A 26,017-nucleotide genomic window follows, 5' to 3' on the forward strand; every position below is an offset into this window, starting at 1 on the left:
ACTTACTTTTCCTCTAACATAAAAATCTTTCATTTTGCCAATATAGTCAGTTCCTTTGGGAAAAATACACATACTGCTTGGCCTTGTTTATCTTGTTACATGTAAACATCCTATCATCCCTTTGAATCCTAAACACAGCCTTCAGTTATCTAAAAATGCAAATTTTCTTCACACCCTACATGCTGCCCTCATCCATTAGCATTTCGAATGCCTTTTATCCCCACCTTCTTTTGATAATTTCAAGCCTGCAGTCTGACTCTAATTCAATTAAGTCACAAAGGCAGAACCATCTATACTCTCACCCATAAACCTACTTTACAATAAACCACAATAATATAATGAAAAAATGTTCCTTTCATGACAATACACAATTTTATGTTGACTTTGGGTTTGTTAAAGTAAATATTTTAAAAACTGAAATCTTGTCCATGGATTGTTTTCATCAGGGTTGTTTGGGGATTCCTTTCCTTTCAGATTATTGGCCCCTTCAGGGATTGTAACAATAGTCATCACAGATGCGTAGCCAGAGACATGTGCCGGGTTCCTCCAGCTCCTCCCAGGCAACAAGGGGAGCATTACCTACAAGTGTCCAAGAATGAAGAGCACCGTGTAGGTCTAAGTGGGTCACTGTGGCGTTATGTAGCGAAACATAGAAAATAGGAGGAGTAGGCCATTTGGTCCTTCGAGCCTGCTCCGCCATTCATTATGATCATGGCTGATCATTCAACTCAACAGCCTGCTCCCACTTTCTCCCCATACCCTTTGATCCCTTTCGCCCCAAGAGCTATAACTAACTCCTTCTTGAAAACATACAATGTTTTGGCCTCAACTACTTACCATGGTAGCGAATTCCACAGGCCCACCACTCTCTGGGTGAAGAAATTTCTCCTCATCTCAGTCCTAAATGGTCTATCCCATATCCTCAGACTGTGACCCCTGGTTCTGGACTCCCCCACCAACGGGAACATCCTTCCTGCATCTACCCTGTCTAGTCCTGTTAGAATTTTATAGGTTTCTATGAGATCCCCCCCTCATTCTTCTGAACTCCAACGAATATAATCCTAACCGACTAAACCTCTCCTCATATGTCATTCCTGCCATTCCAGGAATCAGTCTGGTAAACCTTCGCTGCACTCCCTCCGTAGCAAGAGCATCCTTCCTCAGATAAGGAGGCCAAAACTGCACACAATATTCCAAGTGTGATCTCACCAAGGTCCTGTATAATTGCATCAAAACATGCCTGCTCCTGTACTCAAATCCTCTGGCTATGAAGGCCAACATACCATTTGCCTTCTTTACCACCTGCTGCACCTGCAGACTTACTTTCAGCAACTGGTATACGAGGACCCGTTGCACATTCCTCTCTTTCAATTTATAGCCATTTAGGTAATAATCTACCTTCCCGTTTTTTGCTACCAAAGTGGATAACCTCACATTTATCCACATTATACTGCATCTGCCATGCATTTGCCCACTCACTCAGCTTGTCCAAATCACACTGAAGCATCTCTGCATCCTCCTCACAGCTCACCCTCCTACCCACCTTTGTGTCATCTGCAAATTTGTAGACATTACAATTCTTTCCCTCAACTAAATCATTAATATATATTGTGAATAGCTGGGGTCCCAGCACCGATCCCTGAGGTACCCCATTGTCACTGCCTGCCATTCAGAAAAAGACCCGTTTATTCCTACTCTTTGTTTCCTGTCTGCCAACCAGTTTTCTATCCATCTCAGTACACTACCCCCAATCCCTTGCGCTTTAATTTTACACGCCAATTTCCTATGCGGAACTTGGTCAAAAGCCTTCTGAAAGTCCAAATAAAGCACATCCACTGGCTCCCCCTCATCAACTCTACTAGTTGCATTCTCGAAAAATTTCTGTAGATTTGTCAAGCATGATTTCCCTTTCGTAAATCCATGCTGACTCTGTCCAATTGTGCCACTGTTTTCAAATGTGTTAGAAATTAATTAGGAACACTCTCTAAATAGATTCACTTTTTGTTAACATGATATTCATGTTTTAACTTAGCATTATACAGTAATAACAGAGAAGGTACAAAGCAATAATCCCTCACCGGAAACAGTTAAAACGCTAGGCAGTAATCTAATGGTGGGATGGTATAGGATGTCATTCCTTGCCAAAGTACAGGCTCGGAGCTTTCACACCCATGCGGTCTGAGAGTTCATCAGCTGAACCTCTTATGGATCAGATGATTCCCCGTAGTCATGGCTTTCTAGATTCCTTTCTAGAAACCCCAGACCTGAACACTTCCATGCTGCACAGCAGAAGGTTCCCCCTCTATGACCCCTGCCCTATCTTCTCCCACATCCTTCTCTTCCTCTGCCTCCAATAATATCAGTCCCTACATTTGAGGATCATTCCTTATTGTTTTTTAAAAGTTTGTTTATGGGATGTGAGCATCGCTGGCTAGGTCAGTATTTATTGTACATCCCTAAATGCCCTCTGAACAAGGGAAAGTAAGAATCAACCACATTGCTGTGGGTCTGGAGTCACATGTAGGCCAGACAAGGTGAAGACAGCAGATTTCCTTCCCTAAAGGACATTAAGTGAACCAGATGGGTTTTTACGACAATCAGCAATAGTTTCATGGTCATCATCAGACTTTTAATTCCAGATTTTTATTGAATTAAAATTTCACTGTAGTGGGATTCAAACCTAGGTTGTCAGAGCATTACCCTGGGTCTCTAGATCACTAGTTCAGTGACAATACTGCTATGCCACCGCCTCCCCCATGTTATGAAGAATACAATAAATACATCTTTAGCAGGCCAATGGACTTTTCAATGAGGGTTCTGGTGAGCAGATGACTCATGTTATAAGACCTCTGTGGTCCATTTGTGGCTCTTGTAGAAGGGCGAGAAGCTAAGCTCCTCAAAAAGATAGCCCCTTGTTCCCTAGAATCCATCTATGGACTTGAAGATTGGGGTGGAACAGCTGTAGAAGGTTTGACAGGCAGAGAATGAAAGCATTGTGGTTGCTACCAAGAAAGTGTGCAGACACATGAAAGAAGCTCTTCTTGAGGTCACAAACCAGCTAAACAGAGAATGATGGGCTTTCCTGTTAATGAGCATCTCCACTCATTTGGTGCCTTGATGGTTACATGGGTACAGTCAATTAAGTCCTGGAATCGGGGGAATCCGCCAATGGCAGTGAAACCCACTGCTCTCTGAGCTTGTGAAGTTTTAATGTTAGGGAATTTGATGTTGTGTCCAGCCTTGGTGAAGAGGGCGTCGTCATCAGGGTGATGCAATGATGTGCAGCTGACTGAGAGATGCCACAGAGATCCGCAGCTGAAAGGAACCAGCAGCAAAGGCTACAGTTACTTTGACCACCACTAACTGAGCATCGCCATCAGTGGAGCAAGGTGTGAGCTCCTCACTGACAAAGGCACTGATGTCTGTGACCATCTGCCTTGAGAGTAGCAGTCTCCTTCTGCACTGGTTTTCAGACATGTCCAGGCTGCTTCCCTTGTTCCGGTAGATTCTGTGCTCCAGGTAGTGCCGCCTCCTCCTGTGTGGCCCTTGTCCCTCTGCTGTGGGCCCTAATACTCAAGGTTCTTTGATGTGCATGCTGCCACTCTGCTGCTTTGATGGCCTCTATTTGTGAGACTGCAGTAACCATTTCTAACTACACACTTCCTGTTGATCAGATAAGGCCCATTCAGCCTGATTCTATGACCCAGAGCCCAGTCAATGCCTAGAGGGTGCCAACCCCCTAAGGTGACAAGCACCTGACTTCTGCCTCTTCCGCTGTCCTTTGATGCACTCCTGCAACTTTTCAACCCAGGGAGTAAGCCCTTTCACCCAGTTGATAACATGCTACTAACATTGAATAAAGTTTTGATGTCTGCTGAATCGCCTCTATATTGGTGCACACCTGCTGTTACATTGGTATATTATTTGTCAAGAGCCAGGAGCTGACTGTGATGGGAATATATATCCCAGGGTCCCACATTCATTGTCACACTGCAGGCATGCACCAAGTAACATCAGTCTACCTGTCACATGGAGCGATGCAAGAAATACACCTGAAGTTCTAGCATTTTGAGTCAAAAATGTGATTATTCCTAACGTATGGGAGCCAGAAGACATAGCTTCCCTCACTACGTCTAAACACTGAGGGTTCTTGAAGCCCATCTACCTCCCGCAAAGTTGAGATTGTTCTGAACTAAGGCCTTAAAGGCTTCCACTGGCCTCAGGTGTAGGTGAGTTCAGAGAATTGCGCTCACTCCCACCCTCGGGAATATCAGGAGGTTGGAAATGGAGGCTGGGCTTCTGGCCACATGATATCATGGCATTTTTTAAAAAAAAACTAGCCTACCTCCATTTCTGACAGCATCTGTGGAGAGAAAGACAGAGTTAACGTTTCGAGTCCAGATGACTCTTCTTTAGAACTTCAGAACAGTTCTGAAGAAGGATCATCTGGACTCAAAATGTTAACTCTGTCTTTCTCTACACAGATGCTGTCAGACCTGCTAAGTTTTTCTAGCAATTTTTGTTTTTGTTTCAGACTTCCAGCATCCGCAGTATTTTGTTTTTATCCACCTCCATTTGGACCTGATCAGGGCCTGGAAAATCTGGTCCTATATAAAATATACCCATATTACAGGCTTTTGGACTAAATGAAGCAGTATGAAGGAATGGCCATAATCCTCAGTGTCAGCATTCAATAAAGGCCAGTAATTCTGAAGCTTATGACAAAAAGTACTCTGCACCATTAACATTTATACCTACCTCCATTAGGAATCTTTCAAATGGACAGGCAACCTATTCCCATCCATCTACTAATTCTGCTACTGAGAAATTAATTGGGTTTAACAAACTCTCACATTTGCTTTCCCATCCTGTGAAGTGCTTTTGGCAGTTCAGCAGCACTTCTCAGCCCAGTTGGAACCAGTGGGGTATCCACTGGCATGCCAATGGTACATCCTGCATTTTATCCATATGTTGATGAGGATATGTTTACCTCCTAGTCTTTGACTTGCTCTTGTAGCCACAGTATGTGTGTAACTGGTCTAGGTAAGTGTCTGGTCAATGGTAACCCACAGCATGAAGAAGATGGGGGTCTTCAGTGATGGGAATGCCATTGAATATCAAGGCTTTTTTGGTGAGGGAAATGGGTAATTAGATTTTCTCTTGTAGTATGGCCTCCATGTTATTTGACAATAGCAATTCACTATGTGAGAACACCAGACCAAAATATAACGTCAACTTCTTCATGGTACACAAAACTCATACCCAATGTGTGGTGTCACTGGACCATAGCTATGTTTTGAAATTTGGTACTAGACATTTGTAGTATGAATATTGTACATGATTAAGATACAAAAAGTAGATTTAAATTGAATGGGCAGGCATTCAGAGTGTTCATGTCTATACTGAGATGGCAGCATCAACGGCTGTCAAAACCTGTCGGTGATTTTAAACTTAGCACGTTATTTTCAGACTCCACTTATCATTTGACAATTCTGGTGGATGTAGATGAATGAAAGCAAGTGATGCCAATGCCACAGAATGGAACACTTTTCCTCATCAATGTCTTAACGTCAAGCTCCTCCCAGTCAGGTAACTCTCAGTCAATTCATTCATATTTTCTGATCATTGGAAATGTTTTGATCAGTGAATGCCCACTTTTTTTTTTAAATGTTATTTATTGTTACTTAATTGGATGTTTCCAAAAATTTCAGATCAGCTACTTTCATTTGGCTTGTAAAATGTGCCCTAACTTCCAAAAGGTACATATGCAAATTCTTCCATTTTGCACCATCTCCATACTCTCACATGACAACTTATGGATTATCAAGGATAGTTTTTGTCTCTTGGCTCACCTCCATTTTGTAGTTGAGACTTTCCCAATATGTTCTATATGTTGCCAGGCAACAATGATGGGACAGGGATCCACAGTACTTCCCACCCTCATTTTGCAGCATATTTTTAAGTAAGGTTGCAAATGTCAGAAAAAAAGCAGTAACATGGAGGATTGTTTTTTCTTTAAAAACAGCATAACTGGGTGCAGCAATATGTCAGTCCAAGACTTCAGAGCCTTCAAATATTGCAGCAATATTTCATACTGAGCATAGTAAATTACACCCTAACAAGTTAAATCTGCAAGTCAACAAACCATAATTCAACTAAAAATACTTATCCATTCCACTGAAGGCCACAACAGAAATGATACAAAAAAAAATCCATAAAATGATCCGCAAATTTTAACGCACTAGGGAATTAAGAGTTTCTTACCATTTTTGAATCCAGATTTTCTGCCTCTTGTGGGTGAAAGACTCTCATCAATGCTTCAGTATTAACTGTTTTACTGCTTTCTTTAAGCAGTGCACTGGATTGATCACCAGTAAATGAAGGTGAAGGGCCATCATGCCCAAAGAAGGTGCTGTCTTCCTGAGAACTCTTGGGGCATGATTCCTGCCAAGAAAGAAAGATGCAGCATGACTCAGGTCTATGAAAGAGCAGCATGTATATTGTCTGGAGAAGGAATGTGTTCATAGCCTCATCTCATCCCAGGTCAAAATACTATGGATGCTGGAAATCTTAACGAGAAATGGAAAACATTGGAAACACTCAGCGGGTCCAGCAGCATTTGTGAAGAAAGAAACAGTTAATGCTTCAGGTTCAAAACCCTTCACTGAAGGGTCCCTCACTGCTCATTGACCTGAGACATTAACTGCTTTGCTCCCCCCAGATGCTGACAGGTGGCAACAATTGTTTGTTTCCAGCATTTTCTGCTTCAATCTCATCTCATGATTTAAAATCATTCCCTATTTAGTTATATCCCACGCTTCACAAGAGTGACACAAAATTATAGATAATATAGATTTAGCTTTCCTATTTTAGTCACTACTAACTAGTAAAACTTTATGACTTTTTAATTGACAAATGAAAACAATGACCATTTTCACATCATTTAGTGGCATCCAACATATTATATAAATATATTTTCCTGATTCCTCAGCAGCAGTATAAAAACAGTCAGCACCACAGAATTACCAGCAGCTGCGCATCTCAATATACATTTTCTTAAGGTGAGACAACAAATACTCTATACAGATATTTTTAAGGTCCTGAGGGGACTTGAGGGGGTGGATAGCCATAGGATGTTTCCTCTTGTGGGCAAGATGAAAACTAGGGAATATAGTTTAAAAAATAACAGGTCTCCCTTTTAAGACAGAGAATTTTTTTTCTCCCAAAGAGTTGTTAGTGTTTGGAATTCTCTTCACCAGAAAATAGTGAGGGCTGGGCCTTTGAATGTGTTCAAGGCAGAGTTAGACAGAAAGTTGTTAGGCAAGGGAGTCAAGAGTTATGGGGGGGCAGACAGGAAGATGGAGCCGAGATTACAACCAGATCAGCTGTGATCTTATTAAATGATGGAGCAGGCTCGAAGGGTCAAATAGCCTACTCCTGCTCCTTTGTTCCTACAGTTAGAATGGAAACTGAATGGACACTAAGGCTACCTGTAAAGCATGCTTACAGTTAACAAAAATGTTATAACAATTACTTTCAATGCAATCTGTTGAAGCATCCATGCGTAACTCTAGTACCTATCAGCCATTTGGCAGTCATCCAATTTTCTTTCAATGAAGCTAGGGCACTGAACAGACACACTAGTACAATATACTATTAAGTTTTCCTCACATTAAATCAGAATTTGATTGGGTTAAAATTCTAGGGAGTTCAATGAAAACCAAGAACACACTGATTGAGCATTGCCCCTTGACCCAGTGGTAGTATGCCCACCTAAGTCGGCAGGTCATGAATTCAAGACCTATTCCAGAAACTTGAGCACATCATCCAGTTTGACTAGTCAGTGCAGGACCAACAAAATGCTGCATTTTGGAGTGACCATCTTTCAAATGAGGTGTTAAAACAATGAATTGCCTGCCCTCTCAGGTACATAAAAGACTGCATGGCATTATTCAAAGAAAATGAGTGAAGTTACCCCAGGGTCCGCAGCAATATTTATCAAACGTCCAACATCATAAAAGCATCTTAACTGGTCATTTATCTCATTTACCTTTGCTACATGCTATTTGTTGCCACATTTCCTACATTATAACAGGGATACACTTTGGGATGTCCTGAGGTCATGAAGGGCACTATTTTTGCTTCCCATAGTCATGAAGAATACTGTGCAATGTTACTGCCATTTAGCTTTTATTTTGATCACTATACCAAGATATTATCTTTACTGAACACAAAGGTAAAGGTATTTTGGTCCTTGCCTCTTTTGGGACTTGAATGTCCCATTTACAGCAGTAACCTGCTCACAGGCTGCAGCCAATCTGAAAGCAAGTGCTGGGAGATCCATGGAGGAGGAGGAGGCCAGGAACACTGTGTGCTCTCTCACTGACGATAATGAGATCAGATGCTTGCTGTGCAAGATGACAGGCACCAACTGCGGGCCCAATATTTCAGAACAGACGTTCTGGAACTCAAACAACCTGTACCACCAAATTTCAGAGCCACTTTTGTAAATAGTACACATTACAATTTCTCAAAGATCTTTACCTCTTCAATCCCCAAAGTGTGCTGTGCACTTGCGCCACAGTGCAGTTTCCCTTTCAGTTTCTTCACAAGGCCAGCGCTGTCCTTTATTTCAATGAAGCGGAAGGTTATTTTACATCTAGTACTGAAAGAGATGTGTTTGCCTGAGCTGTCTGGCGTGTCCATGCCCATGACCTGTTAAGAGAATTCGCATCAATTTGATAGCCACATTTTCACAACCTATACTGAGCTTAGGGCATGTGGAAGTGGAAAGGGCGGGGAGAAAACAGTCAAACTGCAACAGAGCTATGTTACAAAGATTCATAATTGCAACATGGAGCAAACGGTTTTACAGTGCTTATACATAAATGTGAGCCAGGCTCTAATGATTTCTTAAACCTGAGTGCTGTACTATAAAGTTACTACATGATATATGATACAACCACCAAAACATTAGCTAATTATCTGAGTAGCTAATTTAAATTTGCAACAGCACTTTTGTGAAAACAGGATACTATTTTATGCAAGAATTTATAGCCCTATTTACACTAAAACAACATAAAATTGATAATGGAACTCTGCCAGTGGCAATACTGATGTAAACTGGAACATGTAAAGCTCACTGCCAGGTCAGTGGATTTTAGAACAGCTTCTCTTTTTCGTCTAAGGAAGAGCCCAGCTCCCTGGTACCTCCTTGTAAAGATAGGAGAGAAATGCTGCAACCCGAAGCTACAATGCAGGTTAACAATAAGCTTCCTTGTAGCAAATATAGTATCAATAGGGCTATAGCATGTTTCACCTTTTCACTATAATACAAGAGAAAGCATCCTTTAAGCTAGGTTTATAACTAGGTTTTAGCCTTAACAACTGTTATGAGATATCAAAGAAAAATTTGATAAGACTTTTTTCCCCTCCCGAATACTTTAGACATTAAATGGTAACTACTTTTGTCTATTAAGCATTACCTCCCGCAACGGAATGATAACATTGCAGTGACTCCCATCTTGGCTACTGAAGCATATGTAATTATCCGAAATGAACATTTTCCCAAATGCATGGGCATGACAAAAAGGAATCCAAAGAAAACAGTCAAGTATGTCATCCAGACTCTCTTCCCTGGGCAGCCTGAAGAGTGCTGTGAAATATTCATTCCTCGCTCGATTCTCCAGACCTCTGAAATAAAACAAGAGGAATGTAACTCAAGTAACACTGAAAGAAAACAGGCTTTTTGAGTCAATAGGAGAAAAATAATTCACATTGAACACCCAAAACAAAATGCGTTTGACAGATGAACTCAGCTTGTACACAGAAATATCTCATTGTCCAATTTATTAATCAACAGTGGACAGTGGGAAACATTTGAGATACAAAATAGCATGATTCATTACAATACATTTTCCATTAGAATACATACATGGATGTAAAACTTCCTTAAATAAAAAAGAAAGGTGTTACCCATATTACCCAGCTGAACTATCTTGTTTATTTACAAATAAAAATTCTATCCTAGAGATGGGCAGGGGGTGGGGGGAGAGGGACAATGATATCATTGTCATAAGTAGTCAATTAAAATTCCTTCAAATTTATGTCACCTGATGAGAAATTCTTACAATTCACTTTCTAAATAGATTCAAAATTCCTTTTTCTATTGATTCATCAGATAAGAACCGTTGAGACAAACAAGCAGTAAAACATTCTAATTTAAAATTTTGGTGCTGAGGTTTGCCCACTATTTTTATTTGATGGCATTAACACCACTGTGTTCATATGCCAAGTTAAGCAGTGGATTCACCACAAATACAAGATCACTCTGTGCCAAGCTACGTATTAGTGAAGTGAATGTTTTATCAGAGAAATTTGAAATCTCATACGCTCATTATTTCAGAAAAGGGTTAGATATCTAACTCAAAATCTGATTCAACTTCCATGCTGGTACAACCGGAGGACCAAAAGGTAACACCTTCCAGCAAGTTTCATGAAGAAGGTAGCTCACTATGCACTCACAAAACGTGGTAGGCAGAGTCAACATTGACATGAGCTCAGGGCAAGGCCTTTATGTAAAAGCATCCGAAGATACACAAGGATTGCAACACATAACGGCTAAGGGTTAAAACAGCATCCCAACACCTACACAAGAAAACTTTGACATTTTTATGGAGGCACTATTGACTCCTAATGTAAATCCTCTGATCAAATCTTCAGAGGAGCCAGTCATGTCATATCATGCCATATCTGACTGCTCAGTGGGGTCACAACATATTCCCCTGCATGGAATTTTTTTTTTTTATTCATTCACTCATGTGAACATCACTGGCAAGACCAGGATCCGATGCCCTTCAAAAGGTGGGTAGATTCACCCACATTGCTGTCATGGAGGGAGTTCCAGGATTTTGGCCTAGCAACAGTGAAGAAATAACGATAAGTTCTGAGTCAGGATGCTTTATGGAGGGGAATCTGAAGGTACCATGCAGCTGCTTTTGTCGTCCTTCTAAGTAGTTGAGGTTGCAGGTTTGGAAGGTGATGTCGATGGATACTTAGTGAGTTGTAGAAGTGCATCCTGTAGATGATACACATTGCTGCCAGTGTGCCAATGGTGGAGACAGTGAATGTTTAAGGTGATGGATGGGGTGACAATAAAATTGGGATTTTTGTCTTGGGTGGTGTCAAGCTTCTTGTGTGTTGTTGGAAATACACTCATCCAGGCAAGTGGAGAATATTCCATCACACTCCTGACTTCTGCATGTAGATGGCAGACAGGCTTTGGGGAGTCAGGAGATGGTTACTTGCCACAAAATTCCCAGTGTCTGGCCTGCTCTTGTTGCCACAGTAATTATATGGCTACTGCAGTTCAGTTTCTGATCAATGGTAATCCCCAGGATGTTAATGATGGGAGATCCAGTGATGATAATGCCATTAAACGTCAAGGGGAGGCAGTTATACTCTTGTTGGGAGATGATCATTGCCTGGTATTCACCATTTTGGGCCTCTGTTAATACCACAGTTCATCTACCCGTGAGGAGGCACACATGACTAGCATTAACAACATCTATACCTATCTTCTCTCCATGCTTTGTAAGGAAGCCTCCTGTTTTCCATTTAGCACCTTCCTGCTATCCCAGTTCGCAAGGCGTAGACTGATGAATCACAAGTATGAGCCACTAAGTGATAATTTCTTGTTTAATGCTTTGTGTCAAGATTCACACGGAACATTATATGGCTTCCAAGTGCTCAGGATCAGCTGGTCCAATAAACAGGTTTATTGCTGAAAAAGAGACATGTCGAAGCTTTTCGTCTAGCACTCATCGGGGCACTTAGCAAGAATACCAATTTCAGGAGGGGAAAACAACAATTTATATTGTATACTTTCATGACACCATGTATACCTAAATAGATGGTTGCCACGGGATCCCCTCTAGATCCAGCTCTCGCAAACATCTTTGTTGGGTTCCATGAGAAACATGCCTTCGATGGAATGACAACTAACCTCCTATCCCTCGCATATTTCCAATATGTAGATGATATGTTCGCTAGATTTAAATCCACCGCTGCATGCAATAATTTCCTTACATGTCTTAATGGGTTCCATCCTACACTCAAGTTCACCTTTGAAATGGAGCAGTCAAATGAACTCCCCTTCCTTGAAGTACTAGTTGAGAAATCTGCCGGGGGGTTCTCTACCATGGTCTACCACAAGCCTTCACTGGTCAAAATACATGTTGGGATTTTTACCATTCCACACATTAAGGCTGGTTTTATCAGTGACCTTGTAAATAGGGCCCAAGCCATTTGCTCACCATGCAAGCTTGATGCTGAAGTAGAGTGCATCAAAGACATTCTGCAAGATAATGGCTACCCTGATCAGATCACTTCATGCTGTATATCACGCAAACTCGTGAATGGACCTAAGGCCGTTCCTTTCTGCCCTGAAAAGTGCCCAGCCTACCTCAGGTTACTCTGGAAGGTCAAGGTCTCTCAAAAACTAAGCAACAGGTGAAGCAGTAGCAACATGGGTGGTATTTAACACCAACAAGAAGCTGATGTCAAGCCAAAAAGACATTCTGCCAATCACACAAATGAAAAATGTGGTTTATAAATTTCACAGCATCTTTACAGTACAGAAGGGGGCCATTTATGCCACTGAGTTTACACTGGCTCTCTGAAAGAATATTCCACCAAATCCCACTCCCCTGTCTTATCCTCATAACCCTTGCACACTCTCTCTTTTCAGGTAGCAATCCAATTCCCTTTTTGAATATCTCTCTCGAACCTGCCTCCACCAACCTTTCAGGAAGTTTATTCCAGATTCCAACCACCCTCTGGGTAAAATTTTTTTTCCTCACATCACTTCTACTCCCTTTGCCAAGTATTTTGAATCTGTGCCCTCTAGTTCTTGGTGCTCTCAAGTGGAAACAGTTTCTCATTATTTACCCTGTCCATACCCATCAGGATCTTGAATACCTCTATCAACTCTTCTCTTAGCCTTCTTTTCTCCAAGGAAGAGTCCTAACCTCTCCAATCTATCCTCATAGCTATAGTTGTTTATCCCTATTCTTATGAATCTCCTCTGTACTCTCTCTAAGGCTTTCACATTCTTCCTCAAATATGGCACCCAGAACTGGATGCAGTACTATAGATGAGGCCATGACCTCCTTACTCTTGTACTCAATGCCCCTATTAATAAAGCCCAAAATACGTTATGCTTTAGTAACTGCTCTCTCAACATGCCTTGCCATCTTCAATGACCTATGTACATATGCACCGAAGTTCCTCTGTTCCTGAGGCTTTCAGTTTCGCCATAGTTACCCTGTCAAAATGAAACACCTCACGCTTCTCTGCACTGAACTTCATCTGCTACTTGTCTGCCCAATCCTCCAACATGTCTATGTCCTTTTGAAGTTTAAGACTATCCCCATCAAGTCAACAACGTTCCAATTTTCGTAGCATCTGTAAATTTTGAAATCATGCCCTGCACACCATAGTCTAGGGTGATTAATATATATCAGGAAGAGCAACACTGCTCTTCAACACTGACCCCTGAGGATCTCCACTACAAACCTTCCTCCAATCTGAAAAGCAACTATTTATCACTGCTGTTTCTTACACTCAGCCAATTTCTTATCCAAGTGCTTACTTTCCCTTGTATTCCATGACCTAGAATTTTGCTCACGTCAAGTGTATGGCACTGTGTCAAATGCCTTTTGAAAACCCATATACACCACATCAACAGCATTTCTCTTATCAACCTTCCGTTACCTCCTCCAAAAACCCCAGCAAGTTAGTTAAACATGATTTTCCCTTAATGAATCTACGCTGGCTTCCTTAATTATCCTATACTTGTCTAAGTGACTATTGATTTTATCCTGTACTATAGTTTCCAGAAGTTTCCATACCATTGAGGTCAAACTGACTTGTCTGTAGTTGCCAGCTTTATCCTGGCACCCATTTTCGAACAAGGGTGTAACATCTACAATTCTGCTGTCCTCTGGCACCTGCCCTGTGTTTAAGGAAGATTGCAAGATTATCACTAGTGCCTTTGCAATATCCACTCACTTCCCTCAGTACCCTTGGATGCATCTCAGCTGGTCTTGGTAACATCTATTTCCAACACCATCTTCCTCTCAATTCTAAGTTCTTCTAGTGTACCAGTTACCTCCTCTCTCACCTCAGCCTGGGTAGCAGCATTTTCCTTTGTAAGGACAGATGCAAAGTACTCATTCAACACTTCCGCTATTTCTTCAGTCTCCACATACAAGCCCTCTTTTTTGTCTCTAACCAGCCCTACTCTTTCTTTTACCACCCTTTTATTAATTACATGCTTATAAATACCTTGGGGTTCCCTTTTATGTTCACTGCCAGCCTCTTTTCATGCTCTCTCCTTGCTTTTCTTATTAGTTTCGTCACTTCCCTTCTGGTCCTTCTATATTCAGCCTGATTCTATATTGTATTTTCTACCTGACATGTGTCATACGTGCACTTCTTCCTTTTCATCTTTACCTCTATCACCCATGACGCTCTGGATTTGTCCTACCTTTCACCCTCATAGGGGTATACCTTGACATTGCCTGCAATACTTTTTCTTTGAAGGCAACCCATTATTCAGTCGCTGCCTTTTCTGTCAACATTTGATTCCAACTCACTCAACTCAGATGCATTCTCATCCCATGCTAGGTATGTAGACCGTACGTCACAAGACTGATGGATCATGTCAAAAGCATGGCCCAGCCTCTGTTTGCAGTGGATGAGGCACAGATGTTGCCCAACCAGCCTGCGCTTGCAGAGCTCAAAACAGTGTCCAACATTAGATGTGATTCCGTGACTGGACGACATTTGCTAAATAATCCTCAGTGTGCTAAGAATTACACTGACAACCAATTTAAGATCGTCAGTTGATCTTACAGCGTGGCACATTGGCATGTACTGGAAGCTACATATATTAATACACAGGGGCCAGTTCTTTGCAGAAAGAAAGAACACATACACACAATGCGCCAGTTTCAGCTAAACAAAATGAAGGATATCCATTCTCTGACTCATTCCTCAGGTCAATGCGTTGACCTAGTTTAAATTTCAAACAATGCTTAGCAGTTAAGTGTCAAGTCACCATTACTAGTGCATTTGCCATGGCAATGCCTCAACCAAGCAGCATCCACTTGGCAACCAACCAAATCAGCACACTCTTTTCATACAGTATAAATTATTGTTATCCCCTTATATCGGTATTCTTGTGAAGCATCTTGATGAGTGCAAGAAAAGCTTCAACATGTCTCTTTTTTTCAGCAATACTCAGCTTCTGTACTACCAAATGACAACTAGGATTATCTAGGCCAGCAATTAATGATCAGAGTGATGGTGGGGAAGATAAGAAGGATTGATGAAATGGAATAAACCTACCTGAAAAAAATCAAGATGATAAAGTGAAAAAAAAAAATCCCTTTTACACCAAGTTATGGTCATCACCAAATATGTGCGGATTTTATAACTCCATTGCTAACAAGACAGGATGTTGAAAATGTTGGTTTAATACTTTACGTCAGGAATGTTGCTTTGGGGTTCATACCTGTGGTTTATCGATCTGCGCTGTGCTAACAAGGATAACAAAGATGCCAATTGGAAGACAGGAGGCTTGTCCACAAAGGATGAAGAGAGGACAGAAATGACGGTTGTGGAGATCAGTTGTGTGTCTCCCAGAGGCAGATGAACAATGGTATTGATACAATTCCAAAATGGTCTGCCAGCCAATTCAGGGAACATACAGCCAGGGAACACAGAGCACCCATTCTCAGTTGCCTTACTTGGGAGCCATTGAGTGAGTGCCAAGAGCATTCACGCAAAAAAAACCTCAGACTTCATCTTTAAACATACATTACTCTTAAATCGCTTTATTTGCAAATATGGCATCTACTGATGGTGAAGAGGTGCAAACACTTTAGAATCTACAATTCACAACATTTGAGTTTTGTTCTGAATTTCATACCTCAAGGCAAATTCAACGGTCTGGAGTCAAACATTTCTTATACTTACGCCACACCAGAATGCAGCATTTGGCCATTACCTCTTTGTTATTTGTAAAGGGTCACTGAGTGATACATCAGTCTCAAAGGCTTCCTTGTCAAATAATCTCTTTACAGCAAAATCTGCGAGCTGCTCCATCAACATAAAGGTTTCATTCAAATGCACGAACATTGAAAAATAATAATCTTCTCCGTGACAGCAAATGTGTATACTCTCAGACAGGATGACATTCATAGTCTTCGCAAGTGTTGATATTTCATCCCAGGAAATGATAATCTTAACTAGAAGTTAAACAGAAGTTGCAAAATCAACACAAAGATATAGGAGGTAATTAAGGCCATAAGAGAATAAGACATAGGAGCAGAAATTAGGCCATTCGGCCCATCGAGTCTGCTCCGCCATTCAATCATGGTTGATAAGTTTCTCAACCCCAGTCTCCCGCCTTCTCCCCGTAACCTTTGATCCCTTTACCAATCAAGAACCTATCTATCTCGGTCTTAAATACACTCAATGACCTGGCCTCCACAGCCTTCTGTGGCAATGAATTCCATAGATTCACCACTCTCTGGCTAAAGTTTCTCCTCATCTCTGTTCTAAAAGGTCTTCACTTTACTCTAAGGCTTTGCCCTCAGGTCCTAGTCTCTCCCACTAATGGAAACATCTTCCCCACGTCCACTCTATTCAGGCCTTTCAGTATTCCATAAGTTTCAATCAGATCCCCCCCTCATCCTTCTAAACTCCATCGAGTATAGATCCAGAGTCCTCAAATGTTCTTCATATGTTAAGCCTTTCATTCCTGGGATCATTCTCATCAACCTCCTCTGGACCCTCTCCAAGGCCAGCACATCCTTCCTGAGATATGGGGCCCAAAATTGCTCACCATATTCTAAATGTGGTCTGACCAGAGCCTTATAAAGCCTCAGCAGCACAGCCCTGCTTTTATATTCTAGTCCTCTCGAAATAAATGCCAACATTGCATTGCCTTCCTAACTACCCACTCAACCTGCAAGTTAACCTTAAAGGAATCCTGGAATAGGACTCCCAAGTCCCTTTACACTCCAGATTTCTGAATTCTCTCCGTTTAGAAAATAGTCTATGCCTCTATTCTTCCTACCAAAGTGCGTGACCTCACACTTCCCCACGTTGTATTCCATCTGCCATTTCTTTGCCCATTCTCCTAACCTGTCCAACTTTTGCAGCCTCCCCGCCTCCTCAATACCACCTGTCCCTCCACCTATCTTTGTATCATCTGTAAACTTAGCCAGGATGCCCTCAGTTCCTTCATCTAGATCATTAATATATAAAGTAAAAAGTTGTGGTCTGAACACGGACCGCCTGCAGAACTCCACTAGTCACCAGCCGCCATCCTGAGAAGGACCCCCTTATCCTCACTCTCTGCCTCCTGCCAGACAGCCAATCTTCTATCCATGCTAGTCCTTGCCTCTAACACCATGGGCTCTTATCTTACTGAGCAGCCTCCTGTGCGGCACCTTGTCAAAGGCCTTCTGGAAGTCCAAGTAGATAACATCCATTGGCTCTCCTTTGTCTAACCTACTCGTTACCTCCTCAAAGAATTCTGACAGATTTGTCAGGCATGACCTCCCCTTGATGAAACCATGCTGACTTTGCCCAATTTTACTTTCATGTACTTTCAAGTATTCTGAAATCTCATCCTTAATAATGGACTCTAAAATCTTACCAACGACCAAGGTCAGGCTAATCGGCCTGTAATTTCCCGTCTTTTGCCTCACTCCCTTCTCAAACGGGGGGTTACATTAGCAATTTTCCAGTCCTCTGGGACCCTCCCTGACTCCAGTCATTCCTGAAAGATCGCCACTAATGCCTCCACTATCTCTTCAACTATTTCCTTCGAACTCTGGGGTGTAATCCATCTGGTCCAGGTGATTTATCCACCTTCAGACCTTTCCGTTTTCCTGGCACCTTCTCCTTGGTAATGGCCACCATATTCACCTCTGCCCCTTGACTCTCTTGAACTTTGGGGATGTCACTCGTGTCTTCCACTGTGAAGACTGGCGCAAAGTACCTATTCAGTTCCTCCGACATTTCTTTGTTCCCCACTACCACTTCTCCAGCGTCATTTTCCAGCGGCCGAATTTCCACTTTTGCCTCTCTCTTACCCTTTATATATCTAAAAAAACTCTTGCAATCTTCTTTTATATTACTGGCTAGTTTACCCTCATATTTAATCTTCTCCCTCCTTATTTCTTTTTTAGTTATCCTCTGTTGGTCTTTGTAGGCTTCCCAATCCCCTGGTTTCCCACTGCTCTTCGCTGCATTGTATGCTTTCTCTTTAGCTTTTATGCTGTCCCTGACTTCCCTTGTCAGCCATGGTTGCCTCGCCCTTCCTTTAGTATGCTTCTTCTTCCTAGGGATGAATTTTTGCTCTGTCTCCCAAATTACTCCCAGAAACTCCTGCCATTGCTGTTCCACTGTCTTTCCTGCTAGGCTCATCTCCCAGTCAATTCTGGCCAGCTCCTCCCTCATGCCTCTGTAGTTGCCTTTATTCAACTGTAATACCATTACAAGTTTTTCCAGGTATTTCTGTTTCTGTTTTTATTTTGAAATACCGTTACATCTGATTCCAGCTTTTTCCTCTCAAATTGCAGGGTAAATTCTATCATATTATGGTCACTTCCTCCTAAGGATTCCTTCACCTTAAGCTCCCTTATCAAATCTGCCTCATTACACATCACTAAATCTAGAATTGCCTGTTCCCTAGTGGGCTCCACCACAAGCTGCTCCAAAAAGCCATCCCGTAGTCATTCCACAAATTCCTTTTCTTGGGATCCACTACCAACCTGACTTTTCCCAGTCTACCTGCAAATTGAAATCCTCCATAATCACTGTAACCTTGCCTTTCTTACACACCTTTTCTATCTCCTGGTGTATCTTGTGCCCCACATCCTGACTACTGTTCGGAGGCCTGTAAATAACTCCCATTATGGTTTTTTTACCTTTGCGGTTCCTCAATTCTACCCACACAGATTCTACATCATCTAACCAGACATCATTTCTTGCTATCAATTTAATTTCATTTCTTACTAACAAAGCAACCCCACCCCCTCTACCAACCTGCCTATCTTTTCGATAGGAAGTATATCCTTGAATATTTATCTCCCAATCCTGATCCCTTTGCAGCCCGTTGACCACCCTATTTACCCTTTTCGCTAGAACATTGGTCCCAGATCGGTTCAGGTGGAGACCGTCCCAAAGGTACAGATCCCTCCTGCTATTGCGCCCTCTCTTCATTTCAGCAAAAAAAATGCCGCTAATTATATTGGATATATTAATTAATTGCATCCCAACGACACTAAGCATAGATAAGCAGTAAGATTGAGGGGAAATATTTAACAGTTTGGGGAATCAGAGGCTTTTTGCCCCGTGAGTATTGTGCATCATATATAGATTATAGTGGGCTTTAACAGGGAAAGGAATGAAGATGGCCTTAGAATAACTACATGCTCATTGGCAAACATCTGAGCAGGAAGTCTCCACATCTGCCTTTCCAACAGGGGATGATGCAATTGCAGCAGTGTTTTTCAAACCTGCGGGAGAGAAAGACCCCTGCAAGCATCAGCACATCCTTGGGAGGCTCCTGCACTAACTTCCAAAATCAATGCGAGAATTGTCCAAAAGGAAAATAATATTGACATTACCGAGGGCATTAACATATTCAGCTACAGGAGGAACATACTAGCTGTAAGCAATACAGAAAAATACAAAATTCTGACAAAAGATATTTGAAAGCTTTATGGATCCCAGTTTAAAAAAAATATGGGTTATTTTTAAACTTCTAGGGGGTAATTTTGACTTTAGATGTTAGTGTAAAACAATTGACACTAATTCTGACAAAATTAAAATGGGGAAAGATGTACGAGGTGTAGTTAAGGCATAAATATAAAAACAAAAGAACTGCGGATGCTGGAAATCCAAAACAAAAACAGAATTACCTGGAAAAACTCAGCAGGTCTGGCAGCATCGGCGGAGAAGAAAAGAGTTGACGTTTCGAGTCCCCATGACCCTTCGAAAGAACTGAGTGAATCCAAGAAAGGGGTGAAATATAAGCTGGTTTAAGGTGTGTGTGTGTGTGTGTGTGTGTGTGTGTGTGTGTGTGTGTGTGTGTGTGTGTGTGTGTGTGTGTGTGTGTGGGGGGGTGGTGGTGGTGGTGGTGGTTTGGGTGGGGGGGAGAGAAGTGGAGGGGGTTGGTGTGGTTGTAGGGACAAACAAGCAGTGTTAGAAGCAGATCATCAAAAGATGTCACAGACAACAGAACAAAAGAACACATAGGTGTTAAAGTTGGTGACAGTCACTGAGAAAGGAGAAATGGCTGTGATAGCGGGTTTTAGTAAACACCTTGTCAAACACCAGGAGAGAAATGGAAAGCAATGAAGGTGAGCAAGGCAAAAGAGAGATACGGAAATCTTGTCGCAGAGACGAACAGAACTTCTTCAAGGAGGTAGGCATTTCTTGAAAAGCAGTGGCAGTCAATTAAACACAGAGATAAAAATAAAAAAACTGCGGATGCTGGAAATCCAAAACAAAATCAGAAATACCTGGAAAAACTCAGCAGGTCTGGCACCATCGGCGGAGAAGAAAAGAGTTGACGTTTCGAGTCCTCATGACCCTTCGACAGAACTGAGTGAATCCAAGAAAGTTAAGGCAATCCATTTACACCATCAAAATTACCCAACTTATCCTCAAGAAATTACACAGTCTCGCTCAACCCATCTGTATAACATTCTCTAACTTATGCTCCTCTGTATCTTTTGTTCCACTGGCTCTGGCCTTTTCTGTGCTGTGCCACACTTTGACACACAAATGAAAGCAGAGCTTTCAGTCACCTCAGTTCCATTGCCTGAAGCTTCCTCTCTAAAATCCTGCCCACTACTCCCAGCTTCCATAAACGTTCTCAAAAGCTGTCTTTTCAGCCAAGTTTCAGTCACCTAATCTTCCGCTCCATGGTTCAGTAACCAATTTTCTGATTAAAATGTTACGTTACATTAAGGCCGCTTTACAATTGCATGCTGTTATGAGGAAACAGTGAAATGCACACAGTAAAATGCACACAGGTTGAAGAGTGGGTGATGGACAGGCTGTACCTATTTTTGAGCTGGAGTTTCTGTAGGGTAGCACAAAACACATCGCAGAGGTTGTGTATGGAAGTCATACCAAGTTAATGATTTCAGCAGTGGTAGGGGTGGAGTTAAGTGCGGAGGCAAGAATGTTGTCAGTGTGGGGAAGATATAACCTTGAAATTAAGGCAGAGTTGAAGACAGCACTGCAGTTATTGTGAGGAACCCATTTTTGAGAACTTGAAGGGCATTGAATTTTGGACACTCTTCTCCTAAGTTATTTTTTAAAGTTTGCAATGTTAATTTGAGATTGTGAAACTCCACTCTTCAAGAAACCACAGGTCAACAGATGGATGTCCAGCGAGGAACACCTGGAGGGGGAAGAGATACTTTCCATATCTAAGTTAACAAAAAGCTGCTATTGCCAGATTAAATATTCTTACTGACTGGCCTAAGAAGTATTCTTTGAACATCTTAATCTTTAAAACTGGGTGTGTGTATACGTGTGTGTGTGTGTGTGTGTGTGTGTGTGTGTGTGTGTGTGTGTGTGTGTGTGTGTGTGTGTGTGTGTGTGTGTGTGTGTACGCGTGCGTGAGACTCCCTCTTTCCCTCTCTCTGCCCCCATCTTTGTGTTAAACTTTCCTCAAGAAACATCTCATCAGAATAACTCATCTGTTTTTTGAAAGTCTGCGAAGTTGTGATGAGTAAGAGTCATGCCTTCTCAATGCACATCTGTAGGCAGCAAGGTTTCTGGCTTCTACACACTGAATAAATGCTGAGTCACAAGCCAGCTTATTACTCAGTATTTTAGCATCCCTAAAGATTATGTCATAGCACATACATTTCTTTTTAAACTAAATCTAAAATTTGGCCAAAAATATTTTGGAATCAAATGAACAAAATCTATGGCAAATTATTCATATATGTTAGCAGCTCTTGCATATCTAACAGCCTGGTTCATAATTATGCCTTGTGTGTCAAAATAAGCTAGTTTTAAAATGTAGAAGTATGACAAAGGGAATTTAAAAAAATATATTTACAGAACACTGGTACCTTAAACCCACAACCTCTACCACCTAGCACAACAGAACGCTACCATTGCAAAATTCCCCTCCAAATCACACACCATCCTGACTTGAAAACACAGTCATTCATCCAGCATCACTGGGTCAAAATCCTGGAACCCCCTACCTGACAGTACTGTGGGAGTACTGTCACCACAAGCACTGCTATGGTTCAAGGCAGCAATGCACCACCAAATTCTCAAGGGCAATAAAGGTGGCTAATAAATGCTGGCCTTACCATTGGCACCTCCCTGAGCAAATTAGAAAAAAATGCAGGCTCAGCAAACAAATTTGTGCTGGGTAATTAAGGGCAGCTGCACCCCTGCTAATATCTCCTGTCAGGGCAACATGGTGGGCACAAGTTTTGCTTACCTCAGGGCCAGTTTTTTTAAAAAATATGTGTAATGAGCAGAGGAGAAAGTACATCATAATGGGGGGGACACTTAAAGCCGATTCCAAATTGAGCCCTGACACATCAGACATGGTGACCACAGGAATTTTGACACATACCAATACTCAGGTCAGATTTTTAATATGAAATGTTGCAGAATTGTCTAAGGTCACTATAATCAGTCATGAGGTGGATATATGTAAGTCTTACCTTCTTTGCCTAGGAAAAAGGAATAGAAGCTGAGGAAGTTGGTGCTGAGATACAGCCAACCTTGGCATGGTACCCGACCACTCCAGTAACTACATGAGTAATAGGTCACCAGCTTCTCTTGCTCAGGCAGCCCAAACCACTTATCAAATTTCAACAGGGCTTCACGAAATTTCTCAGGGTCATCTTCCTCCTTTATTGATGCACTTTGAGACTCTTCTGCTATTAGCCCCTTAGAGAGAAATAATGGCAAAGTCTTTTAAGTGCAGTATATGATTTTAATATTACACATACTTCATACCTCTTAAAATACCTTTTTCATATCATAAGGATATAAGAAATGGCAGATTTGACTGTGGCCCTAACTCCACCTTCCTGCTGGTTCCCCATAATTCTTTTTATTTTATATCATTATTAATTTTAAAAATTAAAAATAATTTAAATTTTCATCATTCATAACTTTGCATTGCAGTTAAGCAGAGCTAGTCCAACAGTAATCTTAAGTCCAAACTTAATTGATAAACGCGAGATTTCATAAAATGTGATTTTAAAAATAATTCACAGAAAAGTCTGTTAGAGGAGAAATGTTAATCTAATTATAAAATAAGCTGTGTTTTGCAAAAGGTACTGCAGACTGGTATTCTTTTAACTTACTACACACTGTTGTTGAATAACAACTCAAATTATTTTCCCCTCCACACAAGCAGCTACAACAATTAGATTTCATGGGGCTAAATGCTATAAAATGTCCTCCAGAGAATTTTTTTTAGGAACAAATGTCTGAAAGATTGCACACAAAGTTGATCAAATAGCAGCAGTGGCAGCACTGCTACAAAGTTGGCTATGAGACAGAAAACAGAAACTTTGGGCAAATGGCTATTTTTCAGACCAGAGGGAAGCATACAAAAGGAGTTCCCCAAATGCTAAAGACCAGTGCTGTTTATAACATAATGACTTGGATGTTCAGCGTACAATTTCAAAATATGCAGGTGACGCAAAACTTGCAGGTAGATAGTAATACACTTCAAGCGGACAACTGACAGTACAGCAGAGGAAATTCAAAGCATAAAAGTGCAAGGTGATACATTGATACATTTCAAAAGGAAGAATGAGGAGAGACAATACATTCAAAATGGTATAATTTTAAAAGGGAGCGCAAGGACAGAAAGAGCTAAGAATGCTTGTGCACAAGTCTTTGAAGGTGACAGGGACATGCTAGTAAGCAGTAAAAGTAGATGAGATCCTGGACTTTATAAATAGAGGCCAGGAAGTTTACACAGCCTAAATGAAACACCAATCCATCCCATACTGAAATATAGGTCAGAGTTTTCCAGCCCTGGCGCAGTGGATTTCCCTGCGGCAAGCCATTCCAATCTCCGGCGGCTTTGGCAGGACTGGAAGATCCCGCTGGGAGGAGGGGCCAGAAAATCCCATTCATTGTGTTCAATTCTGGACACCACGCTTTAGGAAGGACAAGAAGGTTTTGGAGAGGGTACAGAAAAGATTTACCAGAGTGGTTCCAGGGATGAGGAATTACAATTACATGGACAGGCTAGAGGAGCTGGTGTTGCCCTCCTTACAGGAAAGGCAGCAGGAGGGCAGATGTTTATGTTCTCTATGAAAATCCTTGATGATTTTAAAAAGAAACTGACCCAAATCTTCCGTTCAGGGTTGGGTCAACCCTGATCGGGCAAAAAAAAAATACACATTTACCTTCCTCCAATTTTTCTGGGTGATCCTGCAGAACTCACTCAGTGCAGAAATCCTCAGAGGGAGCAGCGGAGAGAATCCGTGCAGAAGCACTAGATGCTTTACTCTGGCAAGTAAAGAGTTTAAATGCCCCAAAGCTTCTTTTAAAAGCTACTGAGAGAAGGTAAGTGGGTAACAGGGTAAGGTGGGTGAGGTAGGCAGCCAGCTGGATAGTGTGGTGAGGTTAGGGCTGGGGGGGCCGGGGGGGAACAGTGATTAGCGGGGTTCAGTTCTGTAGGTATCCAGGTATTAGACTAGGTTCTAATCTGTCGAACAATCCCTAGCTAACCATCCAGGTAAGTAAGTCAGCACTGTCTGAAGGCTCTGACTGTAATTCCAACTCAGAGTTGGAGACTTTCTCGGAGGATGCCGGGGAGCAGAGGAATTGGCCATTGGAAATTCAATCTTCCTGACAGCTCCCATGGAGTCAATCAACGCATTGAGATTTCAGAGGGGTCCCATAGCATATCTTGGTTTTGGGGGGGCAGGGGGGTACATCCGGTCTCTGAATGACCATCTGGAGACTGGAAGATTTGGAAACTGTTTCTGATGTTTGAAGGAGCAATAACCAGAGTGAACAGATTTTAGTAAAAGAGAGGAATGGCATGAGGGAAAGCTTTATGCAATGAGTGATTAGCATTTGGAATGCACTGATACGGTGGCAGATGTAGTATGGAATTGGTTAAGTACTTGGAAGAAAAAGTAATTCCAGGGATACAGAAAAAAGTAGAGGAGTGGAATAGACCGGATTGTTCTTTCAAAGTGCCAATGCAGCCTCAGTGGGATGAGTGGCAGTTTTCTGTGCTGTACTATTTTGTGATTCTAAATTCAACTTACTTATCAAATATAATGATCAAAACATAATCCCAGATATTAAACTGATGCACATAGTGACATTCACATGCTTTTTAACTGCACAATACAATGGGGTTTTTCTACTATCAGCAACAATGTTCTCATCTGCCCTGTTACACTGTCTATAAAACTGAACACAAAAACTTAAATTAATCTGAGCAGAACCCTGAGAAAAGCAACAAAAAACTTTTTGCATTCTTACCCGTATTTTTCCCTGAACAAAACTAGTGATATCTTCATTGCTGTCAAATACGGAAAGTATTGCCATCACATTACGTTCCAGCCATTCCCAGTGCTTATTTATTTCTTCACTGTTAGCTCCTGGTTTGGAAACAAAATAAAACATCAATTTGAAATCTTCAAAATATCATGATCAATCAGTCATATCCATTCTAAGCAATCAAACCAATCAAAGTATAATCACTTCAGGTCATTTTAGCAATTAATGTTTCTTACACAGTTCTCAAATAGCCAAGAACAGACATTGACTATTCCCTATTCCCCCTTTCGGCTTGTCTCACAGAGGGCATGGGCAGACGACAAAATAGAGAGTAAAACCTTGTCATCTACCAACTACTTTAGTTCAGTCATGGGGAGGCGGCAGCATAGCGCTATTGTCACAAGGC

At 41.6% G+C, this 26,017-nt stretch overlaps 1 protein-coding gene across 2 annotated transcripts in view; it reads right to left on the reverse strand.

Annotated features, from left to right (window-relative positions):
* Positions 1 to 26,017, reverse strand: part of tbc1d8b (TBC1 domain family member 8B) — a 71,129-nt gene that overhangs the window by 31,446 nt on the left and 13,666 nt on the right. The window contains exons 3-8 of one of the 2 annotated variants that reach the window (XM_041195559.1): positions 25,594 to 25,712; positions 22,791 to 23,019; positions 16,073 to 16,313; positions 9,486 to 9,693; positions 8,545 to 8,715; positions 6,265 to 6,444 (exon numbers count right to left, since the gene is read on the reverse strand). In XM_041195559.1, coding sequence (XP_041051493.1) covers positions 6,265 to 6,444; positions 8,545 to 8,715; positions 9,486 to 9,693; positions 16,073 to 16,313; positions 22,791 to 23,019; positions 25,594 to 25,712 — 1,148 coding nt within the window. Of the gene's footprint in view, positions 1 to 6,264; positions 6,445 to 8,544; positions 8,716 to 9,485; positions 9,694 to 16,072; positions 16,314 to 22,790; positions 23,020 to 25,593; positions 25,713 to 26,017 lie in introns of those variants that run through there. The other variant, XM_041195560.1, reaches the window with a different exon arrangement.

This window comes from Carcharodon carcharias, chromosome 9, assembly GCF_017639515.1.
Source record: "Carcharodon carcharias isolate sCarCar2 chromosome 9, sCarCar2.pri, whole genome shotgun sequence".
NCBI lineage: Eukaryota > Metazoa > Chordata > Chondrichthyes > Lamniformes > Lamnidae > Carcharodon > Carcharodon carcharias.